The 22,301-nt window shown below is 43.3% G+C and overlaps 1 protein-coding gene across 1 annotated transcript in view; it reads right to left on the bottom strand.

Annotated features, from left to right (window-relative positions):
- The window catches only part of LOC129708363 (xylosyltransferase 2-like), a 79,479-nt gene that overhangs the window by 42,354 nt on the left and 14,824 nt on the right, over positions 1–22,301 (bottom strand). Inside the window, exon 2 of the mRNA XM_055654053.1 lies at positions 4,225–4,699. Within this exon, the coding sequence (XP_055510028.1) occupies positions 4,225–4,699 (475 nt within the window). The remainder of the gene's footprint in view (positions 1–4,224; positions 4,700–22,301) is intronic.

Below are 22,301 nucleotides of genomic sequence, written 5' to 3'. Positions count from 1 at the left end.
GTTGAAAAAATTGATAAATTTGCTGTTTCTTTCACATTGTGTTTGAGTTGTTTTCTCACATTAATTACAGTACATTAGAGCAAATTTCTATTCTGTATCTCAAGCTTTTGATCTTGATTCAAGTTTGCCCTCTGTCCATGTAAATTCATGTTATCAGCAAGCGTGGATATTTTACAATGTGTCTCCTCCATCAAGTCATTAATAAACGAGTAATTGCTGCAGGCGTGGATAACTTTGCAACTTTGCATCCTAAAAGATTTAATTCATTTAGCTGCTGCCTTCTGTGTGATAACCAGCTTCAGCTCCTACTCAACCCACTTCCTCCATTTCTGTGAGCTCTTGTCTTCGTTACAACCTTTTACGTGGCACCTGATTAATGCCATCTGGAAATCTGACTAAACTACGTATAGGAAAGAATTGCAGATGCTGGTTTAAATCGAAAGTAGACATAAAATGCCAGAGTAACTCGGCGGAACAGGCAGCATCTATGGAGAGAAGGAATGGGTGATGTTTTGGGTCGAGTCTGAAAAAGGGTTTAGACCCAAAACGTCACCCATTCCTTCTCTCCAGAGATGCTGCCTGTTCCGCTGAGTTACTCCAGCATCTAAACTGCATGTATAGTCCTTTCGATTTGCCTCTCTTAATGAATCTTTGAACAATTCCAGCCAATTTGTCATACGAGTTTCCTTTCATAAAACACCTGCTGACTTGGTCTGAGAACATTATGCCTCTTTAAAGAACCAGCTATTTCTAGACAACTCACATCTTGCTCACGGTCGGTATTCAGATAATTGGCCTATATATTCTTGCTTTTTCTTTCCTTTCTTTGAATGTGGACATCGCATTTGCAGGTTACCAATTCATTGGCACCCTCTTAGAACAGCTCTGGAAATTGTCAACTAATGCCTCTATGTTTTGCAGCAACTTCCTTTAAAAGCCTTGGGTGCGGGAAATCATATTCAGGTGACTTGTCTATCATTATACCCATTAATTTTTCTTATGAAAGGAATTGTTACAAGCTAATTTCTTTGATTGGAAACTAGCCCACCTGCTGGTCTTGGAATAAATTAACCCCTCATTATAGGGGGTTGGGGAATGGAGTCAGTTATTGCCAATTGTCCGCTATAATCAAAAAAGGCATTATCATTGTATAACTGCGGTGGGAGATTGCAACCTTCACGTGGTCTGCCTTGTTTCGACGAATACAATCAACCTGATGTGCGCAATCAAATAAGATCCAATAGAACAAGTTGTCCTACAACTTTAGGATGTGCACATCATATGCAAGAAGAATATTGTATAACTAGTAGAAACTAACAACTGCAGTTGTTGATTAATACACAAAATTGATCAAGTGCTGGAGTAACTCAGCAGGTCTTGCAGCATCTTTAGAGAACATGGATAGTTGACGTTTCCAGTCGAGACCCTTATTTAGACTCTCGGTCTGGAACTGGGCCTGGAAATCAGCCGAGTTGACGGTCCCAGCCTGCTGACGGAGTGGAGTCAATGGTCGCGGCCCACAGGCCGCCTGAGCACAGACAAGGGTTGGCAGTGGCAGTGGCAAGCATGGTGAGGAAGTGGCCAAGGAAGCTGTGTGGGCCGGTGGTGGCGGCAGTAGGTTCGGCCTGGAAGCAGCTGGGGAGGTGGTGCAAGCCGAGTGTGGCGTCGGCAGCCTGACCTGGAAGTGGCCAGGGAAATAGTGCAAGCTGGGGGTGACGTGTGCAGTTGGGCTTAGAAACAGCTGAGGTTTTGATGCAGGCCGGGTTGGCATCAATAGGTCCGTCACCACAACCAAAATCCATTATAAAGCGGTCCGCTGAAACAAGGGCTTATTGTATTTGCAATGTCTACCTCTGAAGACTCAAGTACTCCTCCCGATGCTTATGTTGTTAGAGTATTTGTCTCCACCAGCTCTCCAGGCAACACACTCCAGGTTCCAAACACCCTGGTATATATTCTTTCCTCAGATTCCCTATAACCTTTAACATAAACTAATGCTTCTGGTTTTAAATATTTTTGTTATGGTGATGTTTCTTACTGTACAGCCTGTCATAATTTTGTAACCTGTCAGGCTCAACGTCATCCATTACAAGGAAAATAAACCAGTCTATCTAGTCTAGTCTACATTAGCCTTCATCAGTCAGGGTATTAAGTATAAAAAGGACACCAAGTGCTGGAGTAACTTAGCAGGTCAGGCAGCATCTCTGGAACATGGATAGGTGACGTTTCAGGTTGAGATCCTTATTTAGAAGTGGGGATGTTATGTTACAGTTGTACAAGATGTTGTTCAGGCCACATTTGCAGTACAGTGTTCAGTTTTGGTCACTCAGCTGTAGAAAGGATATCATCGCTAGGCGGCGCGACTCTCGTCAACAGCGGCCTCTGCAGCCTGTCTGCGTTTTTATTATTTTTTGTCTATGTTTCTATGTAGTTTTTGTTATTTTTTGTTGGGGTGTGTGTGTGGGGGGGGTGGGGGGGGGGGGGAGGGGGAAACTTTTACATCTCTCCCTGCACGGGAGACCCGACCTTTTCTTTGTCGGGTCTCCGTTGTCGTTGGGGCTGCAACGAGGAGCGGCCTCCAACAGGAGAAGACCGGGGACTCTGGTGCCGACGACTCACCTCACCGTCGCGGAGCTGGCCGAGTCCAGAGCGGGTGGAGCGGTGGTGGAGCGCTGCTGCTGCTGCGGCCCGACCTCCGGAGATTCGGAGGCTGCAGCTGCGGGTCTGGCGGACGGCGGCACCGGGAGCCCGCGGGTCCCTGGAGGGAGACCGCTTTTCAGGGCTCTCGCAACGGCGACTTCTCCCGCCCGAGTTGCGGGGTCGAAGAGCTCCTGGAGCTCCTGACATCACTGCCCCGCGCGGCTTGGAATGGCCGCGGGACTCTGCGAGCGCACGCCGGGGGCTCTAACATCAAGACCCGGTGTGCGACCTTGCATCACCCGGCGTGGCTTTAATGGCCGCGGGACAATCGCCATCGCCAGCTGGGGGCTTTGACTTTGACTCTGACATCGGGGGGGGAGAGTGCAGTGGAGAGATAAGTTTTTTTGGTCTTCCATCACAGCGATGTGATGGATGTTTATGTAAATTATGTTGTGTCTTGGGTCTATTTGTTTGTAATGTATGGCTGCAGAAACGGCATTTCGTTTGGACCTCAAGGGGTCCAAATGACAAATAAATTGAATCTTGAATCTTGAATCAAGCTAGGATAGAGTCCAGAGAGGATGTTGCCAGGACTAGAGGATCTGAGCCATCTGGAAAAGTTGGACAGGCTAGAACATTATTCCTTGGCGGGCAGGAAGCTGAGGGGTGATGTTATCGAGCTGTATAAATTCATGAAGGGAATGGTTAGGGTGAAGCATAGAGTCCTTTAGCCAGGGTAGGGAAATCAAAAACCAGAGTACATATGTTTAAGTGGGAAGAGCAAGATTTAATAGAAATCTGAGGGACAACCTTTTCCACTTAGGGTGGTCTATTACAAGTACATAGGATGATAAAGACAGCATTTGGCACACTGGCCTTCATCTATCAGAGAACTGAGTATAGAAATTGGGATGTTATGTTACAGTTGTACAAGCCATTGAAGGCCACATCTGGAGTATTGTGCTCAGTTATATACAAAAGATGCCATTAAGTTGGAAAAAGTGCAGAAATGTACAAGGATGTTGCCAGAACTCAATACCCTGAGCTATTGGGAGAAGCTGCTCAAGCAATGACCTTATTCATTGGAGGGCAAGATACTGAGGGGTGACGTTATAGAGGAGTATAAAATCATGAGGACCGAGATTGGGTGAATGACAGTATTTTTTTCTTAGGGTAGGGAATGAAGAACTAGAGGACAGAGGTTTAAGGCGAGACGGAGAAGATTTAATAAGGACAGAGTGTCAACTTTTTTACACAGAGGGTGATGAACACGTGGAACGAGCTGGCAGAAGAAGTAGTTAAGGCAGGCACAAAACAACATTTAAATGTCATTTGGACAGGTACATGAATAGAAAAGGTTTAGAAGGGTATGGGCCCCAATCTAGTCAACATGGACACGTTGGGCCAAGGGGCCTATTTCCATGCTTTATGTCTTTATTTCGACACTTCGGATATGATCCATGCCCTGGAAGCGCTGGATGTGAATAGACAATTTCTGAATGTCCCAACGCTGAAACCCTTCGTAAGGAAAAAAGGCTTGCAATAAACTCAGAAGTTGAAAGAAACATTACTATTGCACTATACCTGAGAGGCGACAGGAACGAGGTACAGAGTGTGGCATCAGTTTCTCAGCCTGGTGTAAGCAGACCACATTGGCGATCTCTTGTTGGCACGACTGAGTGGTCGCCCTGGACAATGCAGACAAGGCATCCTTCCCTACAACATCACAGTTTGGAGAGAAGTCATTGCTGGTGGGCTGAGAGGCTCCTTCTACGCTGCCAACATCATTGTTCTTTGAGTCTCCTTTTACATCACTGACGTTTCTGCTGCTGGAGAGATTGCTCTGAATAACGTTGCTGAAGTGGATTCTTGGACCAACCCTGTGCCGCACTGCAGGTTTCCGCCTCAGTAAACTAGTCCTCAGTACACTGGCTGTGCTGCTCGGACGCTCCACAGCCTGTCTGCCTGCACTGTGCCGTCGGCTGGGCCCCAGGTGTCGGCTGTCAGAACTGTCCACCTCATTGCTGTCAGGTAGTTTGGTCCTCTTATCCCTCCCTGTCTGCGGAAATAAACAGCATCACCCAAGTTACAAGCCTGGTCAAAAATCAAGAATTTACACACACATCGTATTTTCACCACATTTTCCCAGTCCATGATGGAATTTAGAATAGTTTTTGTTCTTTCAAATAAACTAAAATTCACCATTCACAAACCGCTCAACAATGAACAGATAAAATGGTCTGTTATAAAACGTTCATAAAACCTTTCATACATACATCTTTTGTAAAATTACCATTGCGTTATTATAAATTTACCTGTTCACTACAATGAAATTACTGTGTTTGTTTTCCCTTGCACCCAGTTACTCCTCCCATACTCCTGAACTGGAGAACTTGCAGGATATTAGATGTAAACTAATCCACTTCAGTTTAGTTTAGAGATACAGTGTGGAAACAAGCCCTTCAGCCCACCGAGACCAGCCCAATCATCGATCGCCCGTACACAAGTTCTATGTTATTTCACTCAGATCCTGCACACTAGGGGCTATTTACAGAAGCTAATTAACCTACAAACCTGCACATCATTGGAATATGGGAAGAAACCAGAGCACCCGGCGGAAACATATGTGTTCACAGGGAGAACATACAAACTCCACATAGACAGCACCCGTAGTGAGGATCATACCTGGGTCTCTGGCGCTGTGATGCAACAGCTCTACCGCTGAGCCACTGCGCCGCCCCACTTCATGATATCTGTTCAATGACTGTCATCATCAATTTTAGTGGGGTTTTCAATACAATCAAATTTAAATTTGCCAGCCTGCACTGGATCCCATGGCGTTTAACCTCTGGACCAGCTTATGAGTAGTTCTGCCATGATATGTTTCCACACCATGAATTGTATACAATGCAATTGATGAATCACAAAATTATTTGTATTCCACAATCCTAATGGTTATAATGCAATTTCAATTGGGAACTATATACTACTTACAAATCACTTAGGAAATAGCCAAGCAGAAAAAAGCTGTCTTGCAAAAAAGGGTAGCGAAAAAAAAAAATTCTATGTAACCTCCCTGTGGTAATCAGAAACCATTGTCTCTTAAGAACACAGCCTGCCAGTTTCACCGAGGTGACCACTGAAACGGACAAGCAATCACTTTTATTGACACTGCAATGATACTCTATTAAAGAATGTATCATACAGGCTTTAGTATTTTTAGCTTGCAGTAACAAAAATAAATTTAAAGCTATTAAAAAAACTTAGTTTTAGAAAGCCTGCGGCAAGAAAGAGTTGTTATTGCAAGTCTAAAATATTCTCGCTCTTAACCCCCTTTTCCCGATTGACCATTTAAAAAAAATGCAATTTCTATAACACAAGGCTTCTAGGAATGCAACCATTGTATATAGCAGAACCATTGTACCATGTTAAACTCCACGTAGACAATATCAACTGCACTTCTCTCACCAATATACTTGGTTAACTCCTCGAAAAACGTCAATCAAATTTGTGAAGCAGAACTTCCCATGACCAAAGGCAACCTGACTATCCCTCTGTAATGTTGGAAATTGAGGGTGGGACCGGTCAGATCTATATAAAATTAAAAGGGACATAGTTAGGGTAGTCGAATCAGAACCTTTATTTCATGATAGAAATGTCAAAGAACAGAGGCCATAACTTTAAGGTCGGGGGGGGGGTAGTTCATCGGAAGTGTGTGGAGCAATTTTTTAACCTCAGAGTAATGGGTGCCTGGAACATGCTGCCAGGGATGGTGGTGAAAGCAGATGCAATTGGTGCTTTTAATAGGCTTTCAGATGGGCACATAATTACGAAAGGAATGGAGGGATATAGATCACGTGACACCATGCTCGGCAGTTTTGTAACTGACATTGTCAACGAAGCAAAGAATAGCAGAGAATGGAGAGCAGGGCGAGATCAAAAATAAAAGGTTTGCAATGTTCTAATCGCTCCGTTATAGCAGCTTTCCCTCTGCAGGCCTCAATTCAGGTTGATATTCATGAAATCAACAGTTCATTAAGATTTCAATTATTAGAAATATTTGTTCACATTATTTGAAAATGTAGTAACTCAAGACTAACACCATACAAAAGCACGCCACTCAATTAATTACTCTTGGCATACAAATAAAACTGCAAGGCCGTTCTGCATTACATGGAAGGTAAATTGTAGACTTTTCTGCAGTAATAGAGATCATCAAGTACTGCCTGGATGAATCTAAAGAAGATCTGCTGCAAAGATATTGCTGAGAAATGTAACTTGTGCAATTCACGAGTAAGAATTCATTTAAAACAGCACAAGAGTATCGAGAATAGACACTCAGCGGGACAGGCAGCATCTCGATGGAAGGAATGGGTGACATTTCATGTTGAGACCCTTCATCAGACAAGAGTTTCGAGCCTGCGCCTAAAAAATGCAGGATGTAGTGCGGTGCGTTTAAATTTGAGCTAATGATTCTGCCACGACTGGTAGAATTTTTATTGGATTGGAAACATTTGAAACAGGGTGTGGTCAGTTACAAAATGCTTGATTCACAAGTTACCCAGATATAAGCTACTTTTAGATGTGTAACTGTCAAAATACTAGAGCAAATAAAACCACAATTAACATCCAAAAATCTAGATATCAGAATCTCTGCGGTGATTAATTTAAAGAAAAGTAAATTCGCTTGCACTGACAAATCAGCTCACAAAGGCAGGAATAACTAAATAAATTTACGTCTTGAGATTTGAGCACTGGCAGTTGCTCAGAAATTGAGAACTTGCCAACTTTAAACAACTTCTCCATTGTCAAGCAAATAGTAATTCAATCCAGCAATGGCAAGGAGACAATATTAGGCATTCAAGATGGAGATGAGGAGAAATTTCTTCTCTCAGATAGTGAACCTTTGAATACTCTACCCCACATAGCTGTTGAGTCCAAATTTCTGACTACCATCAAGTTGATGTTTATGGTTTATAAAGCTAATGGGATGCTGGCAGGACAGTGGAGCTGAGGTAGTGCTCACATCAGCGATGAACTTACTGAACAGTGCAGCCGATTCAACAGACCATGCGGGCTACTCCTGCTTCTAGGTCTGCCAGGCTCAATGTCAAAAGCCAAAACCACAGATAATGCCAAAAAAGAAAACAAAGACTCAAAACGAACCTGGCAAATGGTAGTTACAAGTCAAGTAGTAAACAGAATGCTAAATATCACCAATACAGCGAACTCCAAGAAATAATTAGAACAGTATTGAGGAATACGTTTAGTCCAGACCTTGAAGTAAAAAAGGCCCCACACTATTTGATTAGTAATCTGGAATATTTTACATGAACCCAAAGGGGAAGACAGGGCCATTATTTAACATCTCTTCTATAACATGGGACAATACTGGCACACCCATCATACTGCACTGATCTCCCAGCCTAGACCGTCTTCACACCACTGGATCACAGTTTAACCCATTATCAACAGACCACAACAACACCATTTTGTTGCAGAAACCCTGAACAAGAGTATGTCAAGTCTGATTTGACAATAACGCAAACACTTCATACTGGAAAAATATTGTTTCCAACTTATTTTACAGACTGTATCAATACGAACAATCCATTACAAACTCAAAGCACACGGCATTGGGGGTTCAGTGTTGATGTGGATAGAGAAACTGGCTGGCAAACAGGAAGCAAAGAGTAGGAGTAAACGGGTCCTTTTCACAATGGCAGGCAGTGACTAGTGGGGTACCGCAAGGCTCAGTGCTGGGACCCCAGCTATTTACAATATATATTAATGATCTGGATGAGGGAATTGAAGGCAATATCTCCAAGTTTGCGGATGACACTAAGCTGGGGGGCAGTGTTAGCTGTGAGGAGGATGCTAGGAGACTGCAAGGTGACTTGGATAGGCTGGGTGAGTGGGCAAATGTTTGGCAGATGCAGTACAATGTGGATAAATGTGAGGTTATCCATTTTGGTGGCAAAAACGGGAAAGCAGACTATTATCTAAATGGTGGCCGATTGGGAAAGGGGGAGATGCAGCGAGACCTGGGTGTCATGGTACACCAGTCATTGAAGGTAGGCATGCAGGTGCAGCAGGCAGTAAAGAAAGCGAATGGTATGTTAGCTTTCGTTGCAAAAGGATTTGAGTATAGGAGCAGTGAGGTTCTACTGCAGTTGTACAGGGTCTTGGTGAGACCACACCTGGAGTATTGCGTATAGTTTTGGTCTCCAAATCTGAGGAAGGACATTATTGCCATAGAGGGAGTGCAGAGACGGTTTACCAGACTGATTCCTGGGATGTCAGGACTGTCTTATGAAGAAAGACTGGATAGACTTGGTTTATACTCTCTAGAATTTAGGAGATTGAGAGGGGATCTTATAGAAACTTACAAAATTCTTAAGGGGTTGGACAGGCTAGATGCAGGAAGATTGTTCCCGATGTTAGGGAAGTCCAGGACAAGGGGCCACAGCTTAAGGATAAGGGGGAAATCCTTTAAAACAGAGATGAGAAGAACTTTTTTCACACAGAGAGTGGTGAATCTCTGGAACTCTTTGCCACAGAGGGTAGTTGAGGCCAGTTCATTGGCTATATTTAAGAGGGAGTTAGATGTGGCCCTTGTGGCTATGGGGATCAGGGGGTATGGAGAGAAGGCAGGTACGGGATACTGAGTTGGATGATCAGCCATGATCATATTGAATGGCGGTGCAGGCTCGAAGGGCCGAATGGCCTACTCCTGCATCTAATTTCTATGTTTCTATGTTTCTATTCCAAAAAGCAACTGTCAGAAAGAACTGCAGATGCTGGTTTAAATCGAAGGCAGACACAAAATGCTAGAGTAACTTAGCGGGCGAGGCAGCATCTCTGGAGACAAGGAATTGGTGACCTTTTGTGTCGAGACCCTTCTTTGATGTGGCAATGGTGACTGGTCATCAGTCTCCTGAAACTCGGGTAGCTCAGGCCATGTTTGAGCTTTTGTTTCTTTATCTAGTTTGTCCTGTTCAATCACGGAGCACGAAGTTTGGAAGGGTGATTTTAGTAGTTACTCATTGATGGAAAATCCTAAAACTGGAATTCACAATATGTTGATATTATCAGCTGGAGAAGGATAAGATCAGTTATCAACTTCATAGCTGGAATACCAGGAATCTTGAATTTAAAAATACCCCCTCCACAAAACCAAAACTGAAGAAAGGTCAGGAAATTACAAGGATAGAACACAATTGGGAGGACAAATAAAGCCAGGATACACACAATAAACGGTAGGACCCTATGAAGTACTGAGGAACGGAAGGATCTTGTATGTGTACTGAGATTTCTGAAGAGAACACAGGTAAATAAGGTGATATGGCTTAAGGACAATTGGCTTCATCTGTCAATGCTTCGGATATAATATGGAAGTTATGAAAAAACTGTATAAATAATTAGTTGGAGCTCTGGTTCCCACTGTTTGGGAAGAATGTGACTGCACTGAGGAGGATGTTCACAAGTCGTTGAACATTTTAGCAATGAGGGAAGACTGGAGGGTTTAGAGGGGAGGGACCTGACCGAGCCACACAAAATGAGGGGGAATAGATCAGTGTTCCCTGTTATTCATTATTTACATGAATAACTTTGATGTGAATGTTGGTGGCATGGTAAATTTACAATTGGTGATACAGTGGATGGTGAAGGAGGTTATCTACAATTAAAATGGAATCTTGATCAAAGGGACTAATGGGTCGATGCATGACAGATGAAATTTAAATGTGAAATACAATTTGTTTCATTCTTGTAAGATAAACCAGGGCAGGATTTGGTAGGTCCCTGGAGACAGTTGTAGGACAGAGCAATTCAGCAATACAGGTACATATTTTCTTGAAAATATCGACACAAATATAGACAGGCTGATGAAGATGGCGCACAGCACGCTTGCCTTTAAATATCAGTCACGGCATTGAGTTCAGAAGTTTGGACATCATGTTTCAGCCTAACAAAACATTAGTACGGTCACATTTGGAGTACTGTGTACAATTTTGGTTATCTTGCAGTAAAAGGATGTAATTAAATTGTGAAGAGTGCAAAAAAGATGTAGTAATATGTTACTGGGTTTAAGTTTGAATTACAAGTGGAAGCCACATAGTCTTTCATCCTGCAGTGCAGGACTCAGAGGGTTGGCCTTAGAGGATATAAAATCATGGGGGATATAGACAAGGTGAACATCACAGTCTTTTTTTCCAGTATAGGGAAGTCTAAAAGGAATTTGGGGATCAAATTTAATCACACACTGGGTGGTATGTATGTGGAACGAGTTGAGGAAGTGGTAGAGGTGGGTATAATCACAATATTTAAAAGATACCTCAGCGGGTATGTGTATAGGAAAGGGTGGGAGACATATGGGCCAGATGCAGGAAAGTGGGACTATCTCGGTTAGACAACTTGGTTGGCATGGACAAGTTGGACCGAAGGGTCTGTTTCTGTGCTGTATAGCTCCGTAATTCGAGATAGGATAAATGGTGAGAAACTCTTCCTCTTAGCAGAAGTTACTATCGGTTATCTACCTTTAGGTTTAAGGTAGTGGTAGGAGATTACAAGAGGATCTGATTTTTTAAAATTTCATCAGACGATGGTTGAAATCCAAAATGTGCTGTCTCGGGTAGAAAGTAGATAAAGTGGAGTTGTGCCGACACAATTCTGTAGTCTGGTCCTGAGCACAGAACAAGCAGATAAGGATGTTCTGGGATCTGGATTCTTGTGACAGGAATATAGATACATAGACAATAGGTGCAGGAGTAGGCCATTCAGCCCTTCTTGCCAGCATCGCCATTCAATGTGATCATGGCTGATCATCCACAAACAGTTCCTGCCCTCTCCCTATATCCCTCGATTCTGCTAGCCCTAAGAGCTCTATCTCGCTCTCTCTTGAAAACATCCACTGAATCGGCCTCCACTGCCTTCTGAGGCAGAGAATTCCACAAATTCACAACTCTCTGGGTGAAGAAGTCTTTCCTCATCTCAGTTCTAAATGGCCTCTCCCATATTCTTAAACTGTGGCCGCTGGTTCTGGACGCCCCCAACATCGGGAACATTTATCCTGCATCTAGCGTGTCCAATCCCTTAATAATTTTATATTATTATAGTTTTTATGTCTCAACAATCTGATGAATGCTGAATGCATAATGGTGGGACATCACCAGCAGGGATTTGAAGGAGATTTCAAGACATATTAGTGTGGATAAGGACTGGACTTGCAGCTGTATAATCAGCTATAAATAATGAAGCAATGTCTGAAAAGTATATGGAGAAAAGTCTAAAAAGGTCCTTATGAGATAACCGGCAGCTGTCATCCAGAGACCAACCACTGAAGACAACGTACCCAAGACAAGGATCAGGAGCAAAACTTGCCACGTCAGGTTCCAAAACTAAGCCAGGTTCATTAGTGCAGGATATTGCCAAATACAGATTGTTGTGTCAGTGACGGAAGTTGTGCAGTAAGCTAAAGTTGTGTAAATAAATGAATTGTGAAACTAAAGATTAAGTAATAAGCTATGTCATGAATCTTTGTTGTTTGGATTTAACGTGAATAAAGTATAGTTATTAATTGAGGCAAAGTCACTGTCTGGGGCTTTACCTAGTGCTGCATTTAATTGACAACACATCCCACATTCCTATCAAATGCTGGAGTAACTCAGCGGGACAGGCAGCATCTCTGGAGAGAAGGAATTCGTATCATTCCTATCAACTCCCCTCAGGTTCCACCACTCCCCTACACACCACGAGCAATTTGCAACAGTCAATTAATCTAGTAATTAATGTATATATCACCAGCCTCTCATGTTCCCTTCCCATCATCAGGTCCTGCGCCACCCGAGATTTTCTTTTTATGATAAAACAATTTTCTTAGAGAATAAAAGCATGAAATTCTCACACATAAAATAGGTCTTGATCTTGGTAATATTCAGAAGGCTGGCATGGAATGATCAGTATTCCACCTCCACATTAAGAATGTTCAGTTAATTATAATTGTAAACAATGCACGGTTTAACTAAGCATGTTGTGTAATCACCCAAAATTAACATAAGAGCAGTTCTGCTCTTCAGAATCCAACAACAGCTCCAGTTTATAAGTAAAATAAAAACAGAACATAATTACAGTTGTCAATTGGAATGGTATTTGATTGAATCCCTAAACTAAACAGAGATGACGCAAGACAGAAAACAATAAAAAGCCATTTGTATTCATATAATAAAAACAATAAATAAGTACACTCCCATCATGGAAGACTGGAGGCTAAAAGAAATGTCCAATCTACTATTCTTACACTCTTAAACTTGGGTATGATTGTGCTTGTGTATAACAAGATTTTACTGAATTGTACACCAAAAAAAATCCAATCAAAGCAATTCCAGAGAGCAGGAACATACGCAGTAAAAATTCCAAATTGGAAAAGTACAAACAGTCCTCAGCAAAACCCAAGTAGATGGGTACACAAAATGCTGGAGAAATGCGGGTGCAGCAGCATCTATGGAGCGAAGGAGATAGGCAACGTTTCGGGCCGAAACCCTTCTTCAGACGCCTGGACTATTTCCAAATACACCTGGACTATTGTGTCGGAACTATTTCCGACACTTCCCTACCATTCCTTGACCTCACTATCTCCATCGCAGGTGATAGACTTCTGACCGACATCCACTATAAACCTACTGACTCCCATGGCTATCTGGACTACACATCTTCCCACCCTGCTTCCTGGAAGGACTCCATCCCCTACTCCCAATTCCTCCTTCTACGCCGCATCTGCTCCCAGGATGAGGCAATCCACACCAGGGCATCTGAAATGTCCTCATTCTTCAGGGAACGGGGGTTCCCCTCCACCACCATAGATGAGGCTCGCATCAGGGTCTCTTCCATACCCCGCAACACTGCTCTCTCTCCCCATCCCCGCACTCGCAACAAGTGCAGAGTTCCCCTAGTCCTCACCTTTCATCCCACCAGCCGTCACATACAACAAGTAATCCTCTGTCAGTTTCGCCACCTCCAACGTGACCCCACCACTCTCCACATCTTCCCATCTCCCCCCATGTCTGCCTTCCGCAAAGACCGCTCCCTCCGTAACTCCCTTGTCAATTCTTCCCTTCCCTCCTGTACCACCCCCACCCCGGGCACTTTCCGTTGCAACCACAAGAGATGCAACGCCTGTCCCTTTACCTCCCCCCTCAACTCCATTCAAGCAGTCGTTCCAGGTGCACCAGAGGTTCACCTGTATCTCCTCCAACCTCTTCTATTGCATCCGCTGCTCTAGATGTCAGCTGATCTACATCGGCGAGACTAAGCGGAGGCTGGGCGATCGTTTCGCCGAACACCTCCGCTCGGTCTGCAAGAACCTATCTGACCTCCCGGTGGCTCAGCACTTCAACTCCCCCTCCCATTCCCCGTCCGACCTCATTGTCCTGGGTCTCCTCCTTGGCCAGAGTGAGCAACACAGGAAATTGGAGGAACAGCACCTCGTATTCCGCTTGGGGAGTCTGCATCCTGCGGGCATAAACATTGAATTCTCCCAATTTTGTTAGCCCTTGCTGTCACCTCCCCTTCTCAGCCCTCGGGCTGTCTCCTCTCATCCCTCGGGCTCCTCCTCCTCCTCTTTCCTTTCTTCTCCCCGCCACCCCCCATCAGTCTGAATTCTTAAACACCAAGTAGATGGGTGCCTGTTACAATACAATGTGGAGAAGTGACATGTAACAGAGTCTGGGAAGTATAATAACACAACCTTGCTTAATCACAGCCTGCACTGTGATTTAATCCATCAATTTGGGATACAGTTTGAATGTCATTGTGTAGCAGACACAGAATCGTAACAATATTCTGAGGATAGCCAAAACAGGAAAGAAGAATATTCAGTAATCTTTCTTAGTTGATGGAAGTTGAAAGCTTTTGCTTGTGTAAGAACCTATTGAATAGTTGGAGCTGTTTCAAACATTTTGGTTCGCTCTGTTAGGTTCGCTATACCACTAGACGGATGAAACTCACATAGCTATTCTGGGAGGAGTTATTTGGTGGTTGTTGATGATCCTTGCAATGACTGTGACATGCAACACCAGGCCTTCTCTGTATCTAATCTAATTTAATTGGACTGTGTGTCAACAGAAGATAATGCTCCCAAATAACTCACCCACCCAAAAAATCAACCTTCGTCCACAGAGCCTGCAGAGGACTCCAGTCATCTTAGAACTATAGAACAGGAGTAGAAGCGAGTCATCCTCAACCCTGAGAAACTATCCAAGATATGCAATACAGAGCCAGAAGAATAGGGAGACAGAACAAAAATCAATAGAAAGTCAGATCATTGCCAGACACTGACAGGCAAGACAGTCAAAACCCCAAAAAAGGAAATAGCATATTGGATTTCATAAATACAGTCAGAAGAAATGAATGTAAAATTCAAAAAGGCCCATTCACTAAAAGATAATTGATAAAATATTGTAGCCAGAAAGTGGTTAGTGAATATAACTTATGAGCAAATGGTGTGATCAAGGCAGAAGGGAAAAATATATTTTAAAGGGAAGATAAATTAACACCAGAGTTTGATAGTGACCTGGAAAATTATATTTTCTCGCATTGCTAACCAGTGCCAAAGTCATCATAAGATGAGAAATTAGCAGGGATTTGTAATGCAGATGATGCAAACAACGCTCTACCACTAGAATTGAAACTAGGGATAACATATTTTAGAAGTGAATATATAACTGAATCGAGATACATAATTTACCAAGCTCTGTTTAAGGAAATTACATGATTGAATTTAATAGCAACTCTTTTATATTTATATAATTATTAACTAGTTACCCAATCTAGGCAAAAAAACATAATGATTCAAGTTCTAGGTCCAAAGAAACCTGAAACTTAAATTGAGACACAGCTAAATGACAAAATATTCTCAAAATATGCTCAACCTGTCTCAGGAGTACAAAGTCAGTCTGTAATAGTGCAAACTAGTCTAAATCTATCAGGTTAATTAATTAATTATATTTCATTCCATCCTGTTTGCTGCAGAGAAATACACAAAGGCTATTGAATTCTTGATTTGAAGGAAAAAGAACAAAGAGGTTTTCGATGAATCCAACTATACTTTAAAACATTTCCTACTCTAAATAATAAAAAAAAAGTTGCATTTTCTGGGGATGTAACAAGTAACGGAAGTCAGTGGATGTGGTGTATCTGGACTTTCAAAAAGCCTTTGACAAGGTCCCACACAAGAGATTAGTGTGCAAAATTAGAGCACATAGAGTATTGGGGGTAGGGTATTGACATGGATAGAGAACGGGTTGGCAGACAAGAAGCAAATAGTAGGAATTAACGGGTCATTTTCAGAATGGCAGGTCCTGATTAGTGGGTGCCGCAAGGTTCAGTGCTGGGACCCCAGTTATTTACAATGTATATTAACGATTTAGACAAAGGAATTAAATGTAACATCTATAGGTTTGCAGATGCCACAAAGCTGGGTGGCAGTGTGAGCTGCGAGAGGGATGCTATGAGGCTGCAGGGTGACTTGGGTAGATTGGGTGAGTGGGCACATGCAGTATAATGTGGATACATGTGAGGTTATCCACTTTGGTGACAAGAACAAGGTGGCAGATTATTATCTGAATGGTGTCAGATTAGGAAAAGGGGAGGTGCAACGAGACCTGGGTGTGCTTGCACATCAGTCACTGAGAGTAGGCATGCAGGTACAGCAGGTAGTTGCGTATAGGAGCAAGGAGGTCCTACTGCAGTTGTACAGGGCCCTGGTGAGACCACACCTGGACTATTGTAAAGGGCCTGTCCCACCTGGGCGGCCTAATCTGCGAGTTTAGAAGAGTTTGCCCTGGACTCAAACTTGCAGCATGGTTGACACAAGGTCCTAGGGAGTCCTACGAGGTCGCTGGAATTCTCCTGCATGCTCGAGGGAAGTTCCCGCCTACTCACGCCTCAGCTAGGTCGCGGAAAATATTTCAGGATATTGAAAAATTTTCCGCGAGTAAAATTTGGTAATGCAGTGGAGTGGGGTCGCTATTTACTTACAGGCAGTCGTGGGCAGCCGTAGGCAATCTCCTTCGCTGTATAATAAAGTTTAGCAGGCATTTTGATTGGCTCATTGGAGTTTTCAGGACCAAGGAAGACCTACCGGTAGGTAAAATGCCCTCTAAACTTTATTATATTTCTTAAAAGTGTCTTCACTCCGTCTCCCCCCCCCCCCCCCCCCCTAAAGGACCTACCGTTTACTGTGGCAGCCGTTCACCTTCATCTTCATCGCGCAGACAACGCTCCTCCTCTTTCCCTGGCCCCCACCTTCGCTGATGTGTGAGTGTGCGCGTGCGCGTGCGTAACATAGGTTCACCAGGTTAATTCTCGGGATTGCGGGACTGACATATGATGAAAGAATGGATCGACTGGCTTATATTCACTGGAATTTAGAGGGGATCTGATAGAAACATATAGTTATTTAGGGATTGGACAGGCTAGATGCAGGAAAAATGTTCCCAATGTTGGGAGAGCCCAGAATCAGGGGTCACAGTTTAAGAATAAGGGGTAGGCCATTTAGGACTGAGACGAGGAAAAATGTTTTCACCCAGAGCGATGTGAATTTGTGGAATTCTCTGCCACAGAAAGCAGTGGAGGCCAATTCACTGGATAATTTCTAGAGAGAATTAGATATAACTCTTAGGGCTAACGGAATCATGGGATATGGGGAGAAAGCAGGAACGAAGTACTGATTTTGGATGACCAGCCATGATCATATTGAATGGTGGTGCTAGCTCGAAGGGCCGGATGGCCTAATTCTGCACTTATTTTCTATGTTTCAAAAAGCAGCATTATCTAACAAGTCTGTAATTGTGAATTGTATAAATTATCATTTAAAAAATGTTGATATAAATGTGCAGCAAATAACCACAATATGAAATAAGACTTTAAGATATATTAAAGAACATGGAACAATACAGCAGTGGGGCCTGTTTCCGCGCTGTATCTCTAAACTAAATTAAACTAAAAAGAACAGGCCCTTCGGCCCACAATGTCTGTGCCGAACACTTATCAACCTGCAAATAACCCGTTTCCTTCCATTCCCTACATAACCTACGCCTACCAAAAATGCCACTCATGTATCCACTTCATCCACCACCCCTGGAAGCGCTTTCCAGGCACTCACCACCCATTGTGTAGAAAAAACCTGCCTCATACATCTCATTTACATTTTGCCTCTCTCACCTTAAAGCTATTCCCTCTAGTATTTTATTTTTCCATCCTAGGAAAGGATTCTGATCATCTGTCCTGACTATCCCTGATATACTTCTGCCATGTCTCCCAGCAACCTATGGCATTCCAGAGAAACAATCTACGGTAAGTCTGTCAAGCCTCTCTCTCCCTGTAGCTAATGCCCACTAATCCTGGCATCATTCTTGTAAAATTTATTTTCTACATGAAAACTTAGCTGCTTGTTATATTTAGAGATTATCTATGTAAAAGTTACCTAATTTTCTGTACAGATGTTGTGAAATTTGCTTAGACTGCTCTTTCTTTCTAATCGCTATCGCATCCCATATTCAGCAAAGGTATTTCCCTCTACCTCCTTTCACTCACTCTCGCTTGGCATCCAGATGGAATTCAAATAAATCAACAGAGCAGTCATCTCTTTTTTTAAATACTGCTAATAGACATTTTTTCTCTTCTCTTGACTGCCTTGTTCACATATTTGTCAGTACAGGTGCACAACCTTTTATCCGAAAGCCTTGGGACCAGACACTTGTCGGATTTCGGACATTTTCGGATTTCCGAATGGAAGATTTTTAGCGTAGATTTGGAAGGTAGCGCGGGCGGCTTGAAAAGTCTGGAGCGGCTGCCTCCTCCCCGGAGACCGGGGTATCATTGCATAAATGTTAGTCAGTTAGTTTGGAGGGATTTTATGTGGTGGTGGTGGTGGTGGTGGTGGGTGGGGGTAAAGGGGGAAACTTTGATTCTTAGTCCCCTACCTGGTCAGCGACTCCCAACATCGCGGAGCTGGGGGCTCCGTCCGGCCGCGGGCGGCGCTGCTTGTAGCTCCGACCCCGGCAACTCTACCCCTGGCTGCGAGGCGCTCCAAATCCAGCGCCGCCCGCGACCGGACGCCCGCAGCCCCAGCTCCGCGAATGTTGGGAGTCGGCGGCACAGCGCTCCGGAGCTTACCGCACGGCGACCCGGTAAGGCATTGCCCGCTCCCCGCTGGTATCCCAGCACTGCGACGCCGCCGACTCCTAACATTCGCAGAGCTGGGGCTGCGGGCGTCCGGCCGCGGGCGGCGGTGGATTTGGAGCGCCTCGCAGCCAGGGGTAGAGTTGCCGGGGTCGGAGCTACAACCGGCGCCGCCCGCGGCCGGACGCCCGCAGCCCCAGCGCTGCGGAGCTTACTGCACGGTGACCCGGTAAGGCATTGACCGCTCCCCGCCTCTCCGACCAGGTAGGGGACTAAGAATTAAAGTTTACCCCTTCACCCCCCCTTCACATAAAAGCCCTCCAAACTAACTGACTAACATTTAAGCAATGATTTACAGATGTTTAAGTGTCTCCCCGGTCTCCGGGGAGGAGGCAGCCGCTACAGTAGTACAGACCTGGGTTGACCGTGGGTCGTTTCGGGTCAAGTTTGGCGCCAAACGCGAGCTTTGGTGTGCAGACGACATCCTGGAAAAAATGGCCGGTTTTCGGAGGTTTTCGGTTTCCGGAACACCGGATAAAAGGTTGTGCACCTGTAATATGTTTAGAAATTGGCTCCGGTGCATCTATGCCACTGGTCTGTAGTTATATTGATAGTTTTCAATGACACAAGAGACAGGTTGAAGAAGCTACCATTTAGTCACTTCTCATCTCACTCCCCTCCAGCAAAGGATTATTTTGATCTTTGAACGGGATGGATGGTCACTATTCAGAAAAAGCACAATGATTTGGACTAGAATCCAACAATCACAAGCCTCTTTTTTTGTATAGGTGTATTCCCCTTGATGGTATTGACCAGTTCTACCAGGGCTTGATAATGTTGTCAACCAAATATCACGGCATTTCCAAACTTCAGTTCTTTGATCTAGGTTTGGATGTTAGTGTACCAGATGGAATACAACAACAATCTTGAAGCTACACGTTTATCATTACTGCATAAAATTCCCAATTTGGTTACATTTATGTTACACAGCTGTGTGGTGAAATGATTGAAGAGGCCAATTTTATAAAGACTGCAGCTTCCACAGTGCAAAATTGGAAAATAAATTTGGTCAGGGATTAATTTAATTCCAAAATGTAGTTAATTCTAAATGCAAACTTATTTAACTTATTTTGCACAGGGAAAAAAAGGCTACAAGTTAATTGCCCATTAAAAGCTATGGTTTACAGTTAATTGGGTGTTCTGCTTACTGATTCCACGAATAGGTAGTAATTATTGTTAGCAAAGGCAGAGTACTTGCGGAATTTGGTTGGATTTACAGCATTGAATTAATGTATCACAGAGTGCAAAAGTTGTTGATGCAGAGTGTGAAAGAGCTGCAGCTAAGTGTCACCAATATTTATGATATTCAAATTTGCTCAAAACGGGATTTTTTTAAATGCTTGAACTGATGCTTAATGTAAGAAAGGATGCATTATTTAATGTTTACAGAAGTTTGACTGGTACAGACTATTTATCACTTCATACATTGATGACATGCATTTGACAACAAACTATATATGAAATAAATACAAATCAGAGTGTCAGAGACTGCACATGCTGGAAACTAGCAAAAAACAAGGACAACTGCTAGAAGAACTCAGTGGGTCAGGCAGCCTCTGTGGAGGGAAATTAATAATCAAAACTAACATCATCTATCATTTCCCTCCTTACATGATGCTTGACCCGCTGAAGCATCCAGCAATCCTATTTTGTTTTATAAATCAGGGAAGGAAATGCATTGCAGCTAAAGAGTGGTAATCTCTGGGGATCAATGCATTGCTTAGCAACATATATTTACAATATCAGGTTGTATCGTGAGGAAGTCCAACTCAGGGTTATCGAGCTTGGAGCTGTTACTGACATTCTGATGTATGAGGGAAGGAGAACATTCCCCGACTGACTAAAAGAAAAAACACACATCATTAATTAGGTGGTAGCTCATGATTTGGATAGTGTTCAGCAAGATTATACAGTCGGGGTCCAACATGTTTGAGAATCATGCAGCCTGTGAAGATGAGCGAACTAACACATGGTGGTACAGAGCTACTTAAGTTGATAGGGCAGGGTTGGTAGTAAAAGGAAAGTAATGATGGTACAGGATAATGTACTCAGGGACAAATACTGCTCTCTACACAAAAGCATGAATCTCAAAAGCAGATCTTAAACACATCACCTCAGGAACAGATAGGAACTTGAATTAGAATCAGAAGATCCAGTTGCCATGGATCATGCAGAAACGATCAATATAAGTGGAACCAAGAGAGAGATTCAGCCAGGAATATGAAGAGTTAGGATCAAACAGATCAGAGTACTGAATGGATGATGCTAGCAAATCCAATCCAGGGGACAGGGAATGGAGAAAGAGAGCTGTTCTGCAGCAATAGCCTGCATTCGAAACACACTGGAACAACTGTCCAAGATTGAGTTCGCATTACACAGGAGAGTAGTAATAATTGATTTTGACTCAGAAATTCTGAAAGTCTAATAAGCTTGGATAGAGATAGAGAATAACAGAAAGAATGAAAAAACACCATTGGTAAACTCCCAATGGCCATATAATACACAGAATATCAGTCAAGATAGGAATGTGTAGGAAGGAATACATAAAACCAAAGAAAATCACAAAAAGCTGGAGTAACGCAGTGGGACAAGCAGTATCTCTGGAAAGAATGGGCGACATTTCGGGTCGAGACCCTCTTCAGACTCAGTCTGAAGAAGGAGCTCGACCTAAAACGTCGCCCATTCCTTCTCTCCAGAGATGATGCCTGTCCCGCTGAGTCGAGATAGGGACATGTAATAAAGGTATTGTAATAACCATGGGGAACGATTCAACTTCACAGATGGGCTAATCAAATTCGTCAAAGATAATCCTGAGAGTTCGCAGAGATTCCAGGGAACACATTTTGTCCAATGAAGAAGCAGGCCATGTTAATGTGTAATCAACAAGATTAATCAGGGAACATTCCTTTGTTCCAAATTTGAGATGATTGCTAATCAATTACGTAGGTATGAATGAAAGCTGCTAGTGAACTCGTAAAAATGATAGTTCACGACAGTTGATTAGCAGTGGGAATATTAACAAGACAATTTCCTAAGTAAAGAGACCAACCATTTTGACACAAGATCAATGTAGTAAACGACTCCGATAAGCCACAGGGACGTTAGGCTAGACTATTAGATTTCCTAGATTATGGGGTGTTAATCCACCGATTCCCAAACACAGTTTTATTTAACATGTTACACAATAGAATCAGAGTTACATGCTACAGAAACTGGCCCTTTGGCCCAATGCATCCATGTCAGCCACGATGCCTTCTTGAGCTTGTCTTAGTTGCCTACATTTGACCCTCACCCCTCTAAATCTTTCCTTCCAGAACACCAAATGTCTTTTGAAATTTGTAATTGTAACCAGCCTATGTTAATCTTCCTCTGTAATCAGACATTGATTAATCAGTGACGTCCCCATAAACCATCCTTTGTTC

The sequence above is a fragment of the Leucoraja erinacea genome, chromosome 23 (assembly GCF_028641065.1).
Source record: "Leucoraja erinacea ecotype New England chromosome 23, Leri_hhj_1, whole genome shotgun sequence".
NCBI classification, from domain to species: domain Eukaryota; kingdom Metazoa; phylum Chordata; class Chondrichthyes; order Rajiformes; family Rajidae; genus Leucoraja; species Leucoraja erinaceus.
The sequence above is the reverse complement of the archived record's forward strand: the minus strand, read 5'-3'. Positions and strand labels throughout refer to the sequence as shown.